General features: G+C 34.9%; 1 protein-coding gene across 1 annotated transcript in view; it reads right to left on the reverse strand.

Annotated features, from left to right (window-relative positions):
* RYR3 (ryanodine receptor 3) overlaps positions 1–19056 on the reverse strand; it is a 194785-nt gene that overhangs the window by 61174 nt on the left and 114555 nt on the right. Inside the window, exons 43-57 of the mRNA XM_066188306.1 lie at positions 17562–17697; positions 16532–16712; positions 15965–16070; positions 14671–14791; positions 13883–14052; positions 13020–13240; positions 12566–12656; positions 11038–11178; positions 9220–9401; positions 8210–8288; positions 6970–7059; positions 5384–5533; positions 3772–3834; positions 3270–3345; positions 2989–3112 (exon numbers count right to left, since the gene is read on the reverse strand). Coding sequence (XP_066044403.1) covers positions 2989–3112; positions 3270–3345; positions 3772–3834; positions 5384–5533; positions 6970–7059; positions 8210–8288; positions 9220–9401; positions 11038–11178; positions 12566–12656; positions 13020–13240; positions 13883–14052; positions 14671–14791; positions 15965–16070; positions 16532–16712; positions 17562–17697 — 1931 coding nt within the window. The remainder of the gene's footprint in view (positions 1–2988; positions 3113–3269; positions 3346–3771; positions 3835–5383; positions 5534–6969; positions 7060–8209; positions 8289–9219; positions 9402–11037; positions 11179–12565; positions 12657–13019; positions 13241–13882; positions 14053–14670; positions 14792–15964; positions 16071–16531; positions 16713–17561; positions 17698–19056) is intronic.

The following is a 19056-nucleotide window of genomic DNA, read 5'->3' on the forward strand; positions in this document are numbered from 1 at the left end:
CTTAAATGTAAGTAGCAAACTATTATATAATTAAAATATTTGAAAATTTTCTACAGAATACAATAGTTTCTAAAGAGTCATGTATTATTTTTTCTTTAGGATAAATTCATTGCCTAAATCATGGCTGATCATACAAATTAAAGAGGAATAAACTCATCATTCTTCATTCCACAAATCTGCAAACAATGCTTCCTGTCTTGGCATCCAGGACAAGAACAGAGATTATTTCTTCTTTCCCCTTTTGAAGTCATTTGATTCTAAACATTTTTTAAATTTATTCTGTTTTCAAATTAATTAATGACTTTCTTTCACAAGTCATTAATTCTTCCATCTTCATTGCCTTGAGGTTCTCTTGTACTTTTGTTTAGTTTGCAACTTCTTCATAGTCTCTTTATTTCAATATCAAAAGATCTAAACTCTGATTGAGATTTTCTATTGGTAGATGGTGGGTTACACCTGGAACATGTAACTGCTTTATCCAGGAAGTAACTGAGTGACATTAAGGAAAACCTCTAGTTTATCATAAATGGTTACTTCATCTGCTTCTATACAACTTCTTCAAAGAGCAGCAGACAGGAAGACACAGCCCTTATCAGTTAAGAGAAAATAACCTGGCCAGAGGACACTACAGAGGAGCTGAACAGTGTGTCAGAAGTAGGGAAGAAGGAAGGAACTGGTAGTTTGTGGCACTGAGGCAAAAGCAATAAAGGAACAAGAAAAAAGGGCAGTTGCTGGACTCACTGCTGTGGTATAAGAAAATGGTCATTTGTACCAAGAGTCCTTACCATTGGTATGGGAGTAAATTAGGGAGGTAAAATGGAATATTAGACTAGCAGTTTAAAAACAGCTATGAGAGAAATCCAAGCACAAAAAGTAATACTGGGAGGAGGTTGATGGAGCAGAAATTTTAACAACAGAAAAACCTAATAATAAAATATATGTTCTTGACCCTGTCAGAACAAGGTTAAGAGGAAAAAAATGGTTATAGTCTGGGGAAACACTGCCAGAGAACCAAGGAAGACATTTCAATCCCATTTTAAACACAAATTTAATAGGGCTCTAACCTCCCATCTTAGTTTAATTTGTGGGGAAAAAAAAACTATCGTAAGAGTTCTAGTTTGTATGCTTTGATGACTCCCAATCAATTTATCACTGGTGCAATCAAATTGTTTAATGTGAATTAACAGCTATGTATGCTTGAGAGGCATCTTCTGCTGCCTCACTCTCACAAAGGGGACTAAGTACTTATCTGTTTTTTTAGTGAGGTCACAGTAAATGCGGGGTTTTTTAGTTTATAAGAAGTCTTGCTTCCTAAGAGATTATACATACTTTCCTAAATATTGAAAATGTTGATAGGTCTGTGAAATATTAAAAAAAATATCCAAACACCTTGCAGGGATTTAAAGATGCTTAACAAAATTCCATGTTGTTCCTAATACATACTTGAATAAGGCCTGAGAGATTTATCTGTATGTCATAAACACACAAAGTGTTTCAAAAATTTACTCAGAAAAGAACAAAAAGCCCAAAACCAGAGGCAGATGGTATATGTAAAGTACACATGCTGTTCTGCCTACATGTTTCCAATTATAAGCAATTCCTATGTTTTAATGATTAGTCCAACATTTTCAAGAATGACATCCTGCATTGTGATAATTGCAACGAGTACATCAAAAGATTTATATATATATGTATATATACACATATATATATGCATATATATGCATATATATATATATATATATATATATATATGCATATATATGCATATATTCATCTGAAGAAAACACTGAAAAGAAGATAATGAGGATAATCTTGATTCATCCATATACAATCACTGCAAACTCTTTGGCCATATCAATGAAGTTTGAACGTGCTTTGTCAAGTTGATTTGTTCCATGATGTAACACAGAAAAAATTGATTTCCTGACCCAAAGACATGCAGCTGCAAAATTTGAGCAATCCCAATGGTGTTTCAGATGATCATTCATTTGCACTAAATAGACCAGCTTTTCTTATTCAACGGCTCTGAAGGCACTATGGACGTTATAAAAATGTTTGGTAGCATACCTACATTTTGGGTTCAGGCTGAAAGCCCACATATGTAGGCAGGAGGGAAATTTTCTCTGTAGTAATACAGAAATGTGTACTTGGAACTGTTTTCTCATCTCTTAGAAATATTACTGATTCTTGAAGCAAACAAATTTACCTTTTGCAGATCCTAAAAATAGGTTTTTATAAATCCCTGAGTATACTTTCAATAGAGACACATACTTGAAAAGTAGAAATAAATGAAAACACGTAAGATCTGACTCTGTGCAAATACAGAAAAATTTGTTCATTAATACAATTTAGTTCACGAAAATGTTTAAGGCCAGAAAATTGAGGTTTCCCATGTGTCCAGGTGTTTCACATACAAAAAAAGAGGAGACGTCTAGTATAGTAATTCATAATTCCATTATATAAAGCCACATTCTACAGTAAAAAATCCACACAAATCCACACAGGCCAGCTTACTTTGAAACACAGCAATTCAAGTTACAGTAAAGGAAGTCTATGCTTTTGCTAGAGTAGGAGTTAATGCCCACAAAGTAGCGACTTTATTTTATTACTTTACAGAATTCAAGGCAATATTGTTTTCAAAAATTGGATTAAAAAGCAGTTTTAGATAGATATTTTTCAGTATCAGACCTCAGATTAATTTTCCCACAGACACTGCTGGCTGCTAATTTAGACATTTTAAACTATCCTCTTGTTTAATTACCCTACTGTTGCATTTTGTATTTACTATGATCACATATTTATGAAAAATATTGCCTGAATATGCTGTTTTAGAAGAGTCTTTCTGAACACAAAAATAACTCTGATTCATAGAGGATCTGCTGAACAGTAATTAGGTTAATAACTGCCAGTCTGCAGTGAGATAAGGTTAACATTCTGGTTTGTGCACTGAATGCAAGCAAGCATCTGAAAAAATGTGTGACTTACCGAGATATGATTATACCATTGACCTGAAGGAATTTAAACAGCTCTTGTGCCTTTTCCCGGTCCCGTGATTTCTCCTTGGCTGTCAATGTGTCATAAGGTACCAGTAAAGGATGACTACCTCCACCTTTAGGAAGTTGAAAGAACTGTAAGTTTTTCTACTGTAAGATTTATTCTGCTTCATGTACAACATTTTTATTGTCTTACACTGTCATCTTTCAGATTGTTTCTGCTCCCTCATCCTCTTTGTCTTTTTGGGTGTGGTTTTCAGGATTGTGGCTTACCTTTGCTTTCCAACTCCATTTTCTTCTTTTTGGCCCATATATTATGGTAGTTTTCTGCCATTACCTCAACCATTCCCTACATTAGCATCAGAAAGAACAAGATGCAAGATTAGGTGACAATTAAAATTTCTGTTATGCTACATAATTTTACAGTCTTGAGTAAAGCCTACACTCTTATAATAAAGAAACATCACAGTTAAGTGGAATTTCTATGTTCAACTGTTCTTTGAAGTCAGCACAAGCACAGCATAGTTATAACACGCTGTTGACAACCCCTTCCCTAGCTTCGTGCTTAATTGTTTTTGGGAACTCAGGAAGCACCAATGGCATGAGCAGTAGAAATTTCATCTTTTAGTAGGTAAATAGCATTTCTACAAAAGCTTATCATAACTACAGTCACAAAAACACTCATAAAACCTAACAAAATTCATCTCGCTAATAAAAATGAAACCAAGCACATCCATTCCTTTCAGCATAATATATGCAAAACACAAATACGAACCTGGAGCTCCCTAGAAAGTGCCACATTAGAGAGATCAAGCGGCGTTGGGCTGTACCCATTTCCCTGCAGGGGAAAAGAAAATTATTCTCAGATAAAATAATTTCAGATAAAAGAACCAAATATTCAACTGCAACATCTGTGTCGTTGACCTGGTTAGAGTAACACCATTCCCAAATTTATACTTTCTTGTTGAAACTGTTCACCTATTTTGCAATGTGGTGAAGGCACTGGATGATTAAGAGAATGGGTTTGCTAGTGTGGAAGTATGCAGGTTGCTGCAGATACTTAGATTTCTCTATTCTCTATAGGTGACAAGCTGCAAAGAACTGAGCTTTTAGCCTAGGAGGAGACCAATCATGAGACATACAAGATGTGCCTTCAAAACATGACAGAACCATGTGGGAGCAGCCTGAGTGAGTCCTGCGCTAAGAATGAGACAATACAACAAAAAGATAAATTATTTTCTTAGAGGAATTTACAGACTAAGAAAAAGCAGGAGTGTAATATATTTACACAATCTTCAACTGGTTTAAGTGAGAAAGCTCCAGTTCAGAAATCTATTACAGGTGCATGTTAAATGTGAAAGGTTACATATAAATCACTGATTTCAAATGTGTACTCAAGTAAATCATGTGCTAGAAACCTCTCCTCTGTCATGTCTTTATCATGCATCTTCTTGGGCAAGAAGGCCCAACTGCAGAACAAGTTGTAACTGGCTGGAAGCAGAGATTCCAGAGACAGCAGAATTTCCTGTAAGGGAGCAAGGTTTGCTGAAGAGATAAGAAATGCTGAAGAACTATCTTGTAATGCAGTGCTCAGGGGTCCCTTCTGATAAGCAGATACTGGTCCTGGAGTAGGAGCCCTAAACAGGCTTAAAGTGCCAGGTACTGATGCTCACAGGACCAGTGCTAGTGCAAGTGTACATAAGGAGTTAACTTGTGACACAGCTTTGCACACTCCTTCCAGGACTTATGCCCAATTCACTGCTTATTAACTCTCACTTTATTTATGTACAAATATGTAATTCACCTTGAGGGGTACAATAACAATACCCCAACACTTCTCATAATTTTAAGCAGCTTTCCTCCTCCAAGACATATTGATCACCAGTCTCAACATGTGATTACAAAAAAATCTACAAACGGAAAAAGAAATCTATCATCACCTGAAAATTTTGCCTGTAGCTTAAAAAAAAATAAAATTATCAAATGTACAATCTCTTTTGTCAGTCATAATTGTAATCTTAACAAAAGCCCATGTTAGGCTCTTCTGTTTGACCAAAAAAAGGAAATTGCTAGATCTATTTTTTATAAAATAAAAGACTTTAAATGCTTTATCTGTTTTCTTTGAATGACTATATTAAAAAGATCTTCAGTTCTTCTAAGAAAATATGTATGGTCTCTTATAGCCTCATTGCTTAAAAAGCTTTTTGGAATCCCCTCTTCAGTGTTGCACAGTGTTTGTTACAGCGACATGACTTCTAATCTCAGAACTCAACCATTAAAAGCTTCTTTTCACTAGAAGAATATAAAATTGTCATAATTGTTTATAATTTATTAGTAAATTAATGAACAGGTCTTTTTTTTTCTAAACTTCAGGTGCTCCACCTTACCTGACTAGACTGAGATATGCTACGAAGCTTTTCATTTTCACGCTGATGTATTATTCCTTCTCCTCCCTCCTTGGTCCTTTCTAGGCTCCATCCCAAGGCCAACATGGTTTTCAATGATTCTCTGGCAGGCCAACGATAAATTTCCTTTTCCTTTGAAGAAAAGGATGTAAATTTTTTTCTGTATTTAGTGAGTAGCAAAAGCACAATAAAAATATTCTGTCCTTCTCTGTTAAGTCCCATGTGCCACAAAACTATAGAAAATTTGTATATTATGTAAGAACATAAAATATAGTTCTTTTTGCATGAGAGAAAAACTTTGAACTACCTACAATATGAAAAAAATATATTCTTAGTGGCATTTATTGCTGGGATACATGTTAGAAACTAACAGCACTGCAATGAGCCCTGGAGCAATAATGTAGATTGGACCTGGAAACTTATTCATTAATTCCATCAGCACAAAATAATAAAGAAATGATGGTACTGTGAGTTCTATAAATTAGTTAAACAAGTATGTATCTTCAAATGCATCAGGCACTCAAGATCTTTTTTTAGTCTTCCTATATTTATATCCACTCACAGATACAGAAGGTTACTGAACTATGCACCTCTTTATATAAACACAGTTGCCAAAAAAAAAATAGGCGACAGCCTATATTCAACACTACAGCCTATATTCAACACTACTTTGAAAAGTAAAACTGTTAGAAAAATTCCGAAAATTTGTGGTAAAATTCTGAGTATGCCAAATTAAGACTTTTCAAATCAATTAAATAAAAGTACTTCAGGTTGTACCATAAAGCAGTTGCTCAAAATGACAGTTTTTAGTAGTAGATCTGATTTTTATGTTCAAAAGTTCTAATTTCAGACAATTCAGAAAATTCTCTTTGAACTGCTTAAATAGCCACCAGCAACACTTCGTCTCCTCTCCAAAGTTTCCAAAGCAATTTACAAACCTTAGGAAACTCAACCTCTTTAATCCCTCTTGATTATTGTCACGTCTATTTTCTGAACAGGAAAAATGTGGTGAAGAGGGGCATATGTAATTGACTTGTGTCTCCAAGTGAATCATTACAAAAATAACTAACAATTCAAATTCACTTCACTGTTCTGACAACTAGAAGACATTTGTGCCTCGTCAAGAAATGCAAAATACTTTAAATGTTTTTCTGCATTTTCAACTGAATCATCTCCTACGCATTTTTTACATTTTTCTACCATCTTTCTGGAAGACAAAATTGCCTTCAGATATGTTAAATTACATTTTCATTAAGCTCCAGGAGTTTCTGCCAGTTATTTCTCATCCATTGTAGCCTGAAAAAAACTGTGCTACTGATACTTTTGAGTTCAAATTTCCCTAGCCCTATGAAGAAACAATGAACATCATGCCTAATGGAAGCAAATTATACAAGACATAGTGTAAGATTTACTGAAAAATCACTTCAGCATTAAGTCGTATCTATTAACTGTAACAATCCTTGTTTGTGCTTCTGCCTGACATTTAACAGGTTATATTTGAAGTGGATTTTTAAAAGCATACAAATCAATCTACTTCATATTAATGCAGCTGAAATTTCCTCTATTACCTTTTCAGCTAAAGTTTTGAAAGGCCTTATTAATGGGTGAGTCTTCATATTTTCATCCAGTGAAACACCATATTTCCATCCACTATTAGTCTGAAAAAGAAAAAAAACAACCAAAACCCCCACTGAAATAAGAATGAGAACAACATCGATGAGTGAGAGCAAATTAGCCAGTTTCCTTTGTCACATCAAAGTGCCAACCCACTCCAAGAGCTGCTCAGTGCCACAGGAGAGGAGCATGCATCCATCTGTAGACACTGAGGTGCCTGAGACAGAATGGGTGCCACCTGAGTAGTGAGTCTCATGAGACCAGTCCTGAGCCTAACTCACAGTGGCCCCTTTCAAGTGGGCTCAGGCACTGAGACTCCTCTGACTGAGGCAAAAAAGGCTGTCCCAATTCTCTGGAAGGCTAAAGTCAGAAACACAGATATAAACAGGTAACATTAACAGATCAAGAATTGAAGAATGTAACTAATGAATCATTCACTTTAAACAATAGTAACTGAAACTTATGGTTTGAAGTTATTCTGTGAAAATATTCATATGCATACATATGTATACCTTCCTCTAAAACTTTGCATACATAGGCCCCCCCAAACAAGAGAATTATTTTATAGAACTCTTCCATAAAATTGCTCTTCATTTGTTATTAATTGTTATAATAAGTTATTTAAGAATTCAGTGTCTTTTCTTGTAGCTCTGTAGAAATAATGAAACAGAAACATGACACAGTGACAGAGCATTTGGAAAATTATAGAGAAATTCAATACATAACAGGCTTCTTATAGCTAAGAAGAAAGAAAAGCTACAACTACTTATCTGAAATAAAAAATTACATTAGACTGTACTTTCTTAGATCATGGAGCTGCTGCACCATTGCCAGGCAAAGTGGTGCTAAAGAGCTACAGATTCTTACTTTAAAAAAAAATTAAACAAATAAACCCCAAACAAAACTGACAACAAAAACTCACCAAAATCCCAAACAAACAAAGAACCCCCCAAATCCAACTCCCTTTTTTTAATCCCTTCAAATCTCTCCTAATAAGTTCTTTGAAGAAGTAATGAATCGCAATGCATTTTCTTAAGCAAGAGGTTTTTTCCACATATCCCAAAATAAATTTGTAGACACCCATACACTCTGAACAAGGGCCTGTAAGTTAAACTGCCCGGTTTCAATTTCAATATTCACACTAGGAATTATTTACTAGCCCTGGACAGTTACCAGGTTTAAAATAACTCCTACCTTTTCAAAGGCCCATTTATCGTGGGAATGTTCAGCATACTTGCTTACAATATACTCCAACTTCTCGGGAAGTACAAGGCTGTAAGCAAAGAGGGCTATGGTCATTCAATCATTAGTTAGTGAAGTCTGATTTATGAAAAAAATGTCAGCATAATATAGCACTAATCAAAATGCTTCACCGCCAAATGAAGGCAAGGCATTTGGCATGGCAATTCCATATTCTTTAAAAGAAATACCACAGAAACGGCATAGCTATAATGGCATTTACAGAGAACATTTAAGCACACAACAGTCACACTTTCTAGCAACTGAAGTCACAAAGAAACAAAAACCTGCTTCACTACAACCTACAGGTAATTTTGTTGCTAATTCTTAATACAGAATAATATTAATATGGATGTTTCACAATGCATAATGACGGAAGGATAAGACTTTAATAGCAAGACTGAGCTAGTGATCCTCAGTTCTTGAATATAAAGTCTGTATTTTAAAAGCACAAGATTACTAGGAAGGTCAAATCTCTATTTAAATCATTCTACGTGATCTACTTATTTTGCCATATCATACTTCTACAGATCGATTCTCAAAATTAAGTGAAGATTTTATAAAAATTGGGCTACAGACCAATTAAATCACCAGATTTTTGTGATCTTGTATAAATTGTCACAAGCATGTGCAAAATAATGGTGGTCTCTAATTTATCTGTCCCAAACATTTGATTAGGCAATAGGGTACATAATGAATATAGAATTTACTATTTTCTCTGAAGACATAAGATGGAAATATTTAACATCTGTTCAGGGCTGAGAAGAACACAGCCTGGTAAACAGGACATGTTGCATTGAAATATCTGGCAGAAAGAAGCAAAAATCCCTGTACTACTTCTGAATGTCCTAACACCACTAACATGTCAGTCATCAGCCAACTCTCCCTACAGAAGATAAAACATGTTAATAAGGAATAGTATAAAAATATTTAAGGGAAGGAAACCATTATGAATTATGACTCACTTCGATGTGCTGACAGGTTTGGGATCAAAATTTCCTTCTGGATCCACTGAAGTCTGCTTTTCCAAAGTGGACATAATTCGTGTATCTAAATAATCAGGGGGCAAGGCACCAGCTATTGCACTTAGACAAGGCAAAGCCATTCGAAAGAGCTCTGGATCATACTTCTGCAGGAGAGATAGGAACTGGTTGGAAAACCCAATAGAAAAACATGCAAAATGTTAGTGAAATCCAGGCAGCCATAGCCATGTACAAATATTAGAAGATGCAAGCAAACAGTTGGTCACATTTAAAATTCATAGAGTAAAATTATTGTTGCATGACATCTATTTTTGATTATATCAACATGATATATTCTTAAGACTACTCAGACTAATATGAGTGTGCTGACACTGTGTATGTTTATGCAATAAGAGTTCAACTGAAGCTTTTTTTGGGTCACGATGGCCTGTATAGGGAGCATAAAGGCTTGTTCGCCTAGCTACAGAGCACAATCATCTGTAAAACACTGGCTTAGTTCTAAAATTAATAATTCCTGCAAAATTAGCAGAAGCCATTGTCATTTTTCCATTCTTTCACCCTGCACTATTTCATTTTAAAATATGTTCATTAAAGAAAATTGTGATTTACTGTAGCAAAGTAATTTCATTCTTTTTAATGACATCAAACCTGTAAATATCTTAGAACAAAAAAGAATGGTAGAGAAAACAGTAGGTCACCAGATCAGATTTACACAACTCTTCTTTCACAATGGCTAACAACCATTTACAGAAAAATAAAAATGTTGTTATAGAAATCCACCAGTATTGGCAGAAACTTACAATGTTAATTAATCTGTTAAAAATCTAAGATGCACTAATTGGAAACATTTGATTGCATCAGGCACTCATGACACTCTTCACACTCGTGAAAGCAAAAAGAGAGTAATAATTTAGTAAATGTTACTAAAATCAAATACAAATAAAGCTGAAAAAGTCATTTCAGAATAATGGAGAGATCATTTTTATCTCCATATTATAAATCAGAATGTCTAGAGGAGCAATCATCTAAATCTGTTGTTTAGAAAGAGAACATAAATTAAGCAAGACACAATTAACGTGATTTTTTATTGTCCCAAGGCAAAAACTTATTTTTGATTGGGCTAAATGTTGATCCCAAGCAAGCACACGAATGCTTACTTAGTAAGACATTTCTCATATCTGAAATGCAACTTTTCCTTACTGAGAGAAAAACTGAGGAAGTTAAAAAGTCCCAATATCACACTTTGTAACAGAAAAATGGAAAAGTATTTATTTCATAGTGTATTATCATCATATATCTTCAGCTGGGCAATAGCTGGAAAACTAAAGAAATATGAATATATATTTGAAGACAGACAATGTAAATTAATTCTGCATATACAAACAATTTGATAAGCACATACATATATTTATCAAAATTAATTTTACATCAGTAAAAAGTAATCTAAAATGTTTAGTAGAGCCAAGATAGGAGAGTGGACAACACTGACATGTTAGTGCAGTGAGAAATAAACATTATGTGTGTATATATAAATATATATACACACATACATATATCTCCTCATTAGTAGTGTAAAGCTTACAAGTATATCAAGCAAAGATTTGACATTTCATCAGCTTGGAGAGAATATTTCAAGATTCAGTATTCAATTTTTCACTTCATTAAAAGCATTCATTGCTGTATCTCCCATATTAGATGAAACAACTGTTAAAATAGGAACTTTGTGATCTTGGCACAGCAAATTATCACTGTAAAGCTTTTATATACACCCCATAATGTAATGTGAATTGCAGCCATTACCTTATGAGACAAGGAATCAAATATTCCCCAGAAAAGTTTTTCAGTTAAATGTAATTCTTCTTCTGCTGCAATTCCATAGCTTCCCATTCCTGAAGGCAGACAGTAATATTTCCAGCACTGCTCATAGTGATTAGTCAGAAGCTAGATTTTCAAGAAATAAAAATGCATGTGAAACACTGTTATTTAAGAAAATAAAAAACTGCTATGTTAAAGAGTTACAGGAGTAGTATTATTTGTGTCTGTCTCTTAATTTCCAATGGCTCAGAATAATGGTCTTTTTTCTTCTTTTTTCTTTTTGGAAGAGCAGCAGAGCCCATATTGTGAAAGTATAAAGCGTGCATTATCTCGAGCACCTGCTGGGATTCTCAATGGTAACAGGGAGTAGCAAAATTACAGAATTGTTACCATTTGAGTACAGACTTGCTCACAGGGTAAAACCAGAGCCAATGAAATGGGTATAAGGCAGGACATGATAGATTCTGATGAAAAGTTTTACAAATTCAAAGTGATTTAACTCCGTTCATTTGTAGTTGATGGCTTTAGTGTTATTCAAAACACTGCAAAAGACACCTGCAGTACACCCCCTTGGCTGGGACTGCTCAGCTCTGGAAAAAATTGACAGAAAGGACTATCACAGAGGAAATATGTAAAGTTAAAGAGCTAGTATATATGATTATTGGTGCACTTTCCACATGATTTCAAATTTCTACCGGTTTCTTCTGTAGAACTAAAAATTCCTATCCCACAGAAATTAAAAAAATTTCTTTAAGTATCAGACTAGAATCTTGACATTTTAGTTTTTACTGCAATTCTGTGTAAGAAGGGAAAATAATAATTAAAAACCAGACCAAACACTCCCTCTACATCACACTTTTAATGAAAAATTAACGATGCTCCAGAGTACGTTTGTGAATATGGCCGCTCTGCTTTAAGATATGATAAAATTTCAATTCTTTCACAAAAACACACAGACCTAAGAGGCTGTTTTATATACACAACACAAAAATGAAACAAACTTGACAGAATAGCTCCAAATAAGATTTATTTATCATCTAACTTTTTTTTTTTTTTTACAGAACCAAAGGATAGATAATACTTCAGTCACAGATTACTCAAAAATATAAGGTGAATTTTCCTCCCTGCATCCTGTTCCTTAGATTTCACTCAAAATTCATTCCTGGACCATGCATCCCACCAAGAGTTATTATAGTTCATATAGCAGAAGAAGAAATCTCAACACTGATATTTAAATTGATACATTCAAATACTCTCTTGCTGAAGCAATGGGAAAATCAACAGTTCACCATACAAAATAGCATAATCACCTAACTGTTTGCATTAGGCATGATTTCAAAAATTTTGCAAGCATTACAATTAATTTGAAAGACTACAAAACAATAATATTATTTTCAATTCAGAAGTAATTTTACATTGCTTTACCCTTCCCATTCTGTTTTTAAAAAGAAGACAACAACAGTTTATTTTGAAGTTTTATGCTGGACACAGGTACAGAAAATAAAGTATTTACCTTGAGAGGCATTTTACAGTATTCATTAAGCAGGGGCACATCAAAAACCAGCCTTCTCAACAGCTGTTGTAGCATAGAGGGACGCAAATGGCTGTAAATTTTAAAAATAGACGTTATTAGCAAAATTCACACAGCTCAGTGTAAATGAAATAAAAATTGAAGTCAATTTACATATTGGGAGACAAAACACTCATTAAAAGTATTTTGAAAAAACAATGCTAGGTGCTTAAGGAATCTCACTATCTACCTATAGGAGGATATAGCACAAAACTTTGTGCTACCTTTGAACCCTCTGAAGTGAACAGACAAATCTACATTTCAGTTCCTGAGATAACACTGATCATTCATTTCATGCAAGAATAAAATAGTCTTAGGTCTACACTACAGGCAAAGGAAGAAGTTGTTAAAATACATAATACAAAAGAAATTAATTGTACACAAGTATCATACATACTGGCAAATAGCAAGCAGGCATTCCTCAATAGCATCTCTCTGAGCTTTCGTGAGGGACCGTCCCTTGGACAACCTATATATTGTGTGAAGCATGGAGTCAACCAGAGAGGCATGATGTTCTGTTCCAGAAAAGAGGGGAGCACATCTTTTGAGTAACGGAAACACAGCTGAGCAAATATATCTATTTAGTGCGAGAGCTGCCTCTGTGGTACTTAGAGAAACCTGTATGAAGTAGTAAATGATTGTTAGTATCACACTGTATAAAGGTCACTAAATTTGAAGGCTAAAATAATGTAACATAGTAACGTAATAGTCCTTAAGTCTCCTAAGTGTCTGGGTGCTAACATGATGCTCTCAGTATGTACATGAGGAATAAAGCCATTTCTTTTACAACTGGAGAAAATCTAAGCCATCCATTTATGTCCTGTTTCTTGCACCCCTGCACTCTGAATAGCAGCAGAAAAGAATATGCAGCTTCTATCTTCAAACAGATTAGAAAACCCCAGTAAGCATAAAACAACACTTGTCACATCAATTTCTTCATACACCTGGATTTTCAGTGTAATTATTGGAAACAAACATGAAATAAAAACAACCATTAGACCTACTGCAGTATACTCAAAGTACTTGTATTACTGTACAGCCTGTGTCAAAAGATTTTAAACTACTTTTATACTTCAACAAGTGCTACTGAATCAGACTTACCCACTATAAATTAATAGTAAGTGAATCAATATTGATTTTTATTGTGAGCTGACAATACCTTTTCTTAAAAAGCTGTTTTGACTTAAAATTCCAATTTTTTACACTTACAGAGCCACTATATCCAGCCACTGCACCCAAAGTCAACAGTTAAATACGTACTGTATCCAAAGAGGCAGAAGCTCTTAAATCTGGTAAAAATCCAACTTCCAATAGGTGAAGGAGGAAGCTTTGGTCCTTAATACCATAGACACGGTCCAAGAAGAGTACCATGGGAGCTTTATGATCAGGACAGAAACTGGCAGACATATCTGGCTCATTTACTGTGCCATCTACGCAAATATACAAAGCCACTTTTAACAACAGATAACTGATAAAACAAGAAACACCAAGGCAATGAAAGACATAATAATTACATTTAATGTGTAAAGCCACATACTCTAAGAAAATTACATTCTTGTTCAGTTTTGTTCTCCGCTGAAAAAGAATCATTCAGAATACTAAGCTCTTATTATTTAAAAAACCCTATTGTTTTGCAATTCAATTTTCTCTCACTCTTAAATGAAAGCTTAGAATTGAATGGTAAAATATTCTACAAATGACTGGATAATGTCAAGTTTAAATATTTTAATATTTAGTATTTTAATAATGCCAAGCTTAAACATTTTACTAAAGAGTTAGCATCTCTAGAGCCACTGCTGGAGACAAAGTACTGGCCCATCAGTGTGATCCTTTAAACTATTTCTTATGTTCTTAGATTCTCTGCTCTACAGGAGCAAATATCTGTGTCACTGGAGCAGCTCAAACTGATGCAGATCTAATTAGGATTTGCAGAACAGTTCTCTGCTTACATTCAACTCTAACAAAACTGCTCTATTTTTTATCTGAAGGCTAATGTGATAAAAGACTTTAATAAAGGATAAACCGTCTAATAAAAGTATTGAAGTTACCTTTGTTAACTGTGGACAACTTCAGTGGTATACTTATAATCCCCACCAAATCTTCAGTTGGCACTAGGGAGCGAAGAATTGACCTGATTCGAATAGCTTCCCCTTTTCCACTTTGAATAAGCTGTTGAAAAATTTACCAACTAAGAAATTAGGTATTGAGTGACATAAGAGAATTTTCCTCAAAATATTTCTATTAATATGATTTTTTTCAAACACCGGAAGAAAATGTACATAAATTCAATTTATCCAAGAATGAATGAAGCTGTCAAATTCAGCTGTTCCTACTTTTGTATCTGCTCTTATTTTTATATCAATGATTTCACAATATTATAAATTCCCAACAATTCCAAGAACTCCACATTGGTAAGATTCCTAAACGAACCAGATAAGTTGATGAAAGCAAAACTTATGAAATGCCTATGTTACCTAGAGAACCCATGGTGACAAGTTTTGAGCTTGCTTTTTTACACTACAAATGGATGCACACCTGTGTGATGTGATCATGCATTTTCCTATTATTTCTATGCTGTAAAATCTTCCAAAGGCATTTACAATAACGAGGTGAGGAATTCTTTTCAACTTCTAGCAGGAATCAGGTATTCGTACCTGTGTCTGAAAATCTCTACCAGTAATTCTCATAACATGAAACTACTGTGTCTGGAAATAGAGAGCTACTACATGTAGCTAATAAATTTAATAGCTTTTGTAAGAGTAAGTAGGGAAGCTGCAAGCCAAACTTCTTACTCTTATTGTACTGAGATATATAGAGGATTTTAAGCTACTAAAGAATTTTAAGCAACAACAAGCAATAGTCAGCCTAATAAAACCAAGAGTTGCACGTGGCTGTTACAGGCATTATGGTTGAAACAGTGATTTTACATATTTTTCCACGTATTTACATGGTGTGGGCACCATCAATGCACATATAAAACAGCCCTCTATCACATTCTTATAAAAATTATTTTTATGGCTTTCTAGAGAATTAATCAAGGGTCAGTTTTATTATACTAGTCACTTAATCCTGCAACACTTGTAGTTCATATTTGCTTTGATTCCATAGTCATGTAAAAATCATCAAAATTTTAGATACATTGAAAAAGCATAAGGGAATCAAAAAAACATGGTTCTCTATTAACAGCTTGCAGGGAATAAATCTATTCAGATGCAGCAAGAAGCCATAAAGTCTACCTTCTGAAGGGAAGAAGGCTTTGAATAGAGAAAGGTTTAGCTAGACATGTGCATTTATGTTTACAAACATCTTACATTTTCTGAGCAAGTGGTAAAATGAACTTACATGCATTTCTGGTGCACAGCGTCCAAGTAGATCTATGAGAGCTGAGTAGAATGACATGATTGCATTTCCCATGTGCACAGTCTCCTCTTCCTCCTCGTCCTCATCACTAAAAAGTTAAAAATAACAGTGAGCAATTTTGCTAATCTAAGTTTTATAGATTTTCTCTGGAGCTAGAGACATGATCCAGAGACTATTCACCAGACATACTCAACCCTTTGGCTCCAGACTGAAGGGTTTTTGTCCCTAGGGTAAGCATGCAGGCTAACTCTAATAGCTGACTTCACATGAGCCTTCTACATTCCTCTTACTTTAGCTTAACTTTAGCTTCATTCCACAGCAGTCTTCTCATTTGTTTTGTCCTTCAGGCTTTTTCTCTCTCTAATTCTTATTCCACTTTTATCTAGCTAATGCGTTATGAATACCATATGACAACTGCTTGTGGATGTGAATCTCTAATTCTGTTTGTGTAATGCCTCACACAACAGGGTCTATTATCCACATACTGCAAGCATGATTGGACCAGCTATTAAATCCTCATTTACCAAAGAAGAATTTACATTTACTTACCCCTCTCTTTTATATGCCTGGGAAGGAAGGTCACGACTAGGATTCTCTGAGATCCTGATAGCTTCCTGCATAGCAGCCAGCAAACCATTTCCTCCTTCTCCCCTAAGGTCTGGCCCAAAGCACTCTGGCCGTCGAATAAGGAGCTTGACGACAACACTTGCATTTTCCTCAACGCTTTCACCTGAGGACCAAAAAGCACTACATATATTTTCTCCTGAAAGGTATTCTTAAGTCAGAAGAAAACTTCATTTTCGCCTAAGTATTACAAAATATAAAACAAGTCCTCATACTAAGGTGCCAGAGTTGAGATTCCCCTGCGGCCCGTGGTGAAAACCATGGGAGAGGGAGCTGTGCCCCTGCAGCACATGGAGGTCCACAGAGATGCAGAGATCCACCTGCAGCCCCTGGAGGAGATCCACACTACAGCAGGGGGATGCGCGAGAGGAGGCTGTGAACCTGTGGAGGTCTCAACTGGAGCAGGCTCATGGCAGGGACCTGCAGACCCATGGAGAGGGGAGCCCACACTGGAGCAGGTTTCCTGGTAGGACTTTTGGGGAACTCACACTGGAACAGCCTGTCCTGGAAGGATTGCACCCCATACTGCAGCAGCTTGTGAGAATTTTTCCCTGTGGGATGGACTCAGGTTGGAGAAGGCTGCGGAGGACTGTCTCCCATGGAGGGACCACATGATAGAGCACAGGACAGACTTCTCCTGGAGGAATGGCAGGAATGTATGATATAACCCCCACTTCTGGTCTTCTTGTGCCAAGGAATTCCTGACATGATTTGCTACCATGGCTACAGGTCAGTCTACTCAATTATGTGATTTGCAAAAAAATTAAGAAAAAAAATACAACTATGAAGATTCAAAAAAAAAAATTTACAATTATAAGCATACACCAACAGTCGTGTGTTTGTAATGAGGAGAGTATGCATTAGCCTCTCTTCAGATTTAACATATTTTTATGGTTAGGAATTCATTTAAAGGAAACCTTCTGATGGAATCTGGAGGCCAAGAAATTAGACTTACTGTTAGCAAAAACTGCAAATCGTAGGAATGACAGGTAACGTTCACCCTCTATTGGGTTCCATCCAATGTCTGGGTATCCCTTAGCCAGCAATACTGGACAACTCTGCAGGCCACAACCTGCCAGGTAGGTAACAACCTGCAATACAGAAGCAATCATTTATTCCTATGTTTAGAAATACATTTCTAAAAATAGCTATAAACCAGAATGAGCTTGTTTTTTTTGTTTTGTTTTGGTTTTTTGTTTGTTTGTTTGCTTGTTTTCATCACAGGATTTTTATATTCTGGGCATTTAAGCTAAGAATCTAACAACATAGCTCATTATTTTACCTGTCATAGGGTTTTTTTTAATGAAAAAGGTTAGCACTCTTTGTTTCTGAAGTTACCTAATTATGTGATGACACACAAATCAACATGAACAAATGTGGAATGTGAAAAGTACAGTAAAATCTCCTGTAATCCAGATCAGTACACACATGACAACTGAAATACTGATCAGCTTTAAAATCAGATCAAAACCCATGTATGGTTTATTTGCTACAACAGCAAAATAAACATTGCATCAAAAGTTTATATAGTGTAATTTTAATTTAAATGGATATGAAAACCATCACACTTTTTCAGAAGAATGATAAATATCAATGAACAGTTTTAAGAGTCTGAACTCAGAAAGACTAAAAAAAATTTGTTAATATAAAAATTTTTAACACAATGTTTCTTACCAAGAGGAGTATCTTTAACTAAGGGAAATCTTTGAGAAATTATGAAAAATTAATTATAGTAAACTGAATTTCAGAAATATATACAGAGTAATTTCCTCATTCATCTAAAAGGAAATTTGCAGAAAATTGTGCATTTCAAATAAAATTTTTAAAAATCATATGTTTGTGCAAAGCACAACACATGAGCATGGTTATAGCACTTCAAGTAGGTAATGAACACAAAGTATCTTCCATGAACTTGTAAAAAAGATAAAACTTATAATTTCTTAAAATGGTAGGCAGCCAAAATGGATGGCAAAAGGGACCAATATGATGAGATTGTACTTAGTCATTATCCAGTGTCTTAAGAGAGAAAAAGTTATGAATTTAGGAAGAAGAATTATGTGTCTGCTGATATAATATACAAATTGGCTCCAAAAGGCTGCAACAGTGGAAAAATGGGCTGATGTGGAAAATTTGCTTATTGCAGTATGCAGTAAGGAATTTACTCAGAGCACTCTAAATAATTCTAAATAATGCTTGATAGTTTTCAAGCATTTATTCAGAAGACATAAGTGAAAACATAATTGCAGGGATACTTGAATGCATACTTCTAAGATTTTACAATGTTACCACCAAGCCATGTAGTTTTAATCTATTCAGTTTGCTACAGTATGTCATCAAGCCATGGGATACATTTCTTATGTGATCCTCTACCATCCACGCAGTCACACATTTGCAGTAAAAAGAGTTTTGTACGAAGCAAAGTGACGCAGGCTCCCAGGCAGGTGAAGAAG

Source organism: Chamaea fasciata, unplaced genomic scaffold (assembly GCF_029207755.1).
Source record: "Chamaea fasciata isolate MVZ Bird 193981 ecotype frontalis unplaced genomic scaffold, bChaFas1.0.hap1 SCAF_7, whole genome shotgun sequence".
Lineage (NCBI taxonomy): Eukaryota > Metazoa > Chordata > Aves > Passeriformes > Sylviidae > Chamaea > Chamaea fasciata.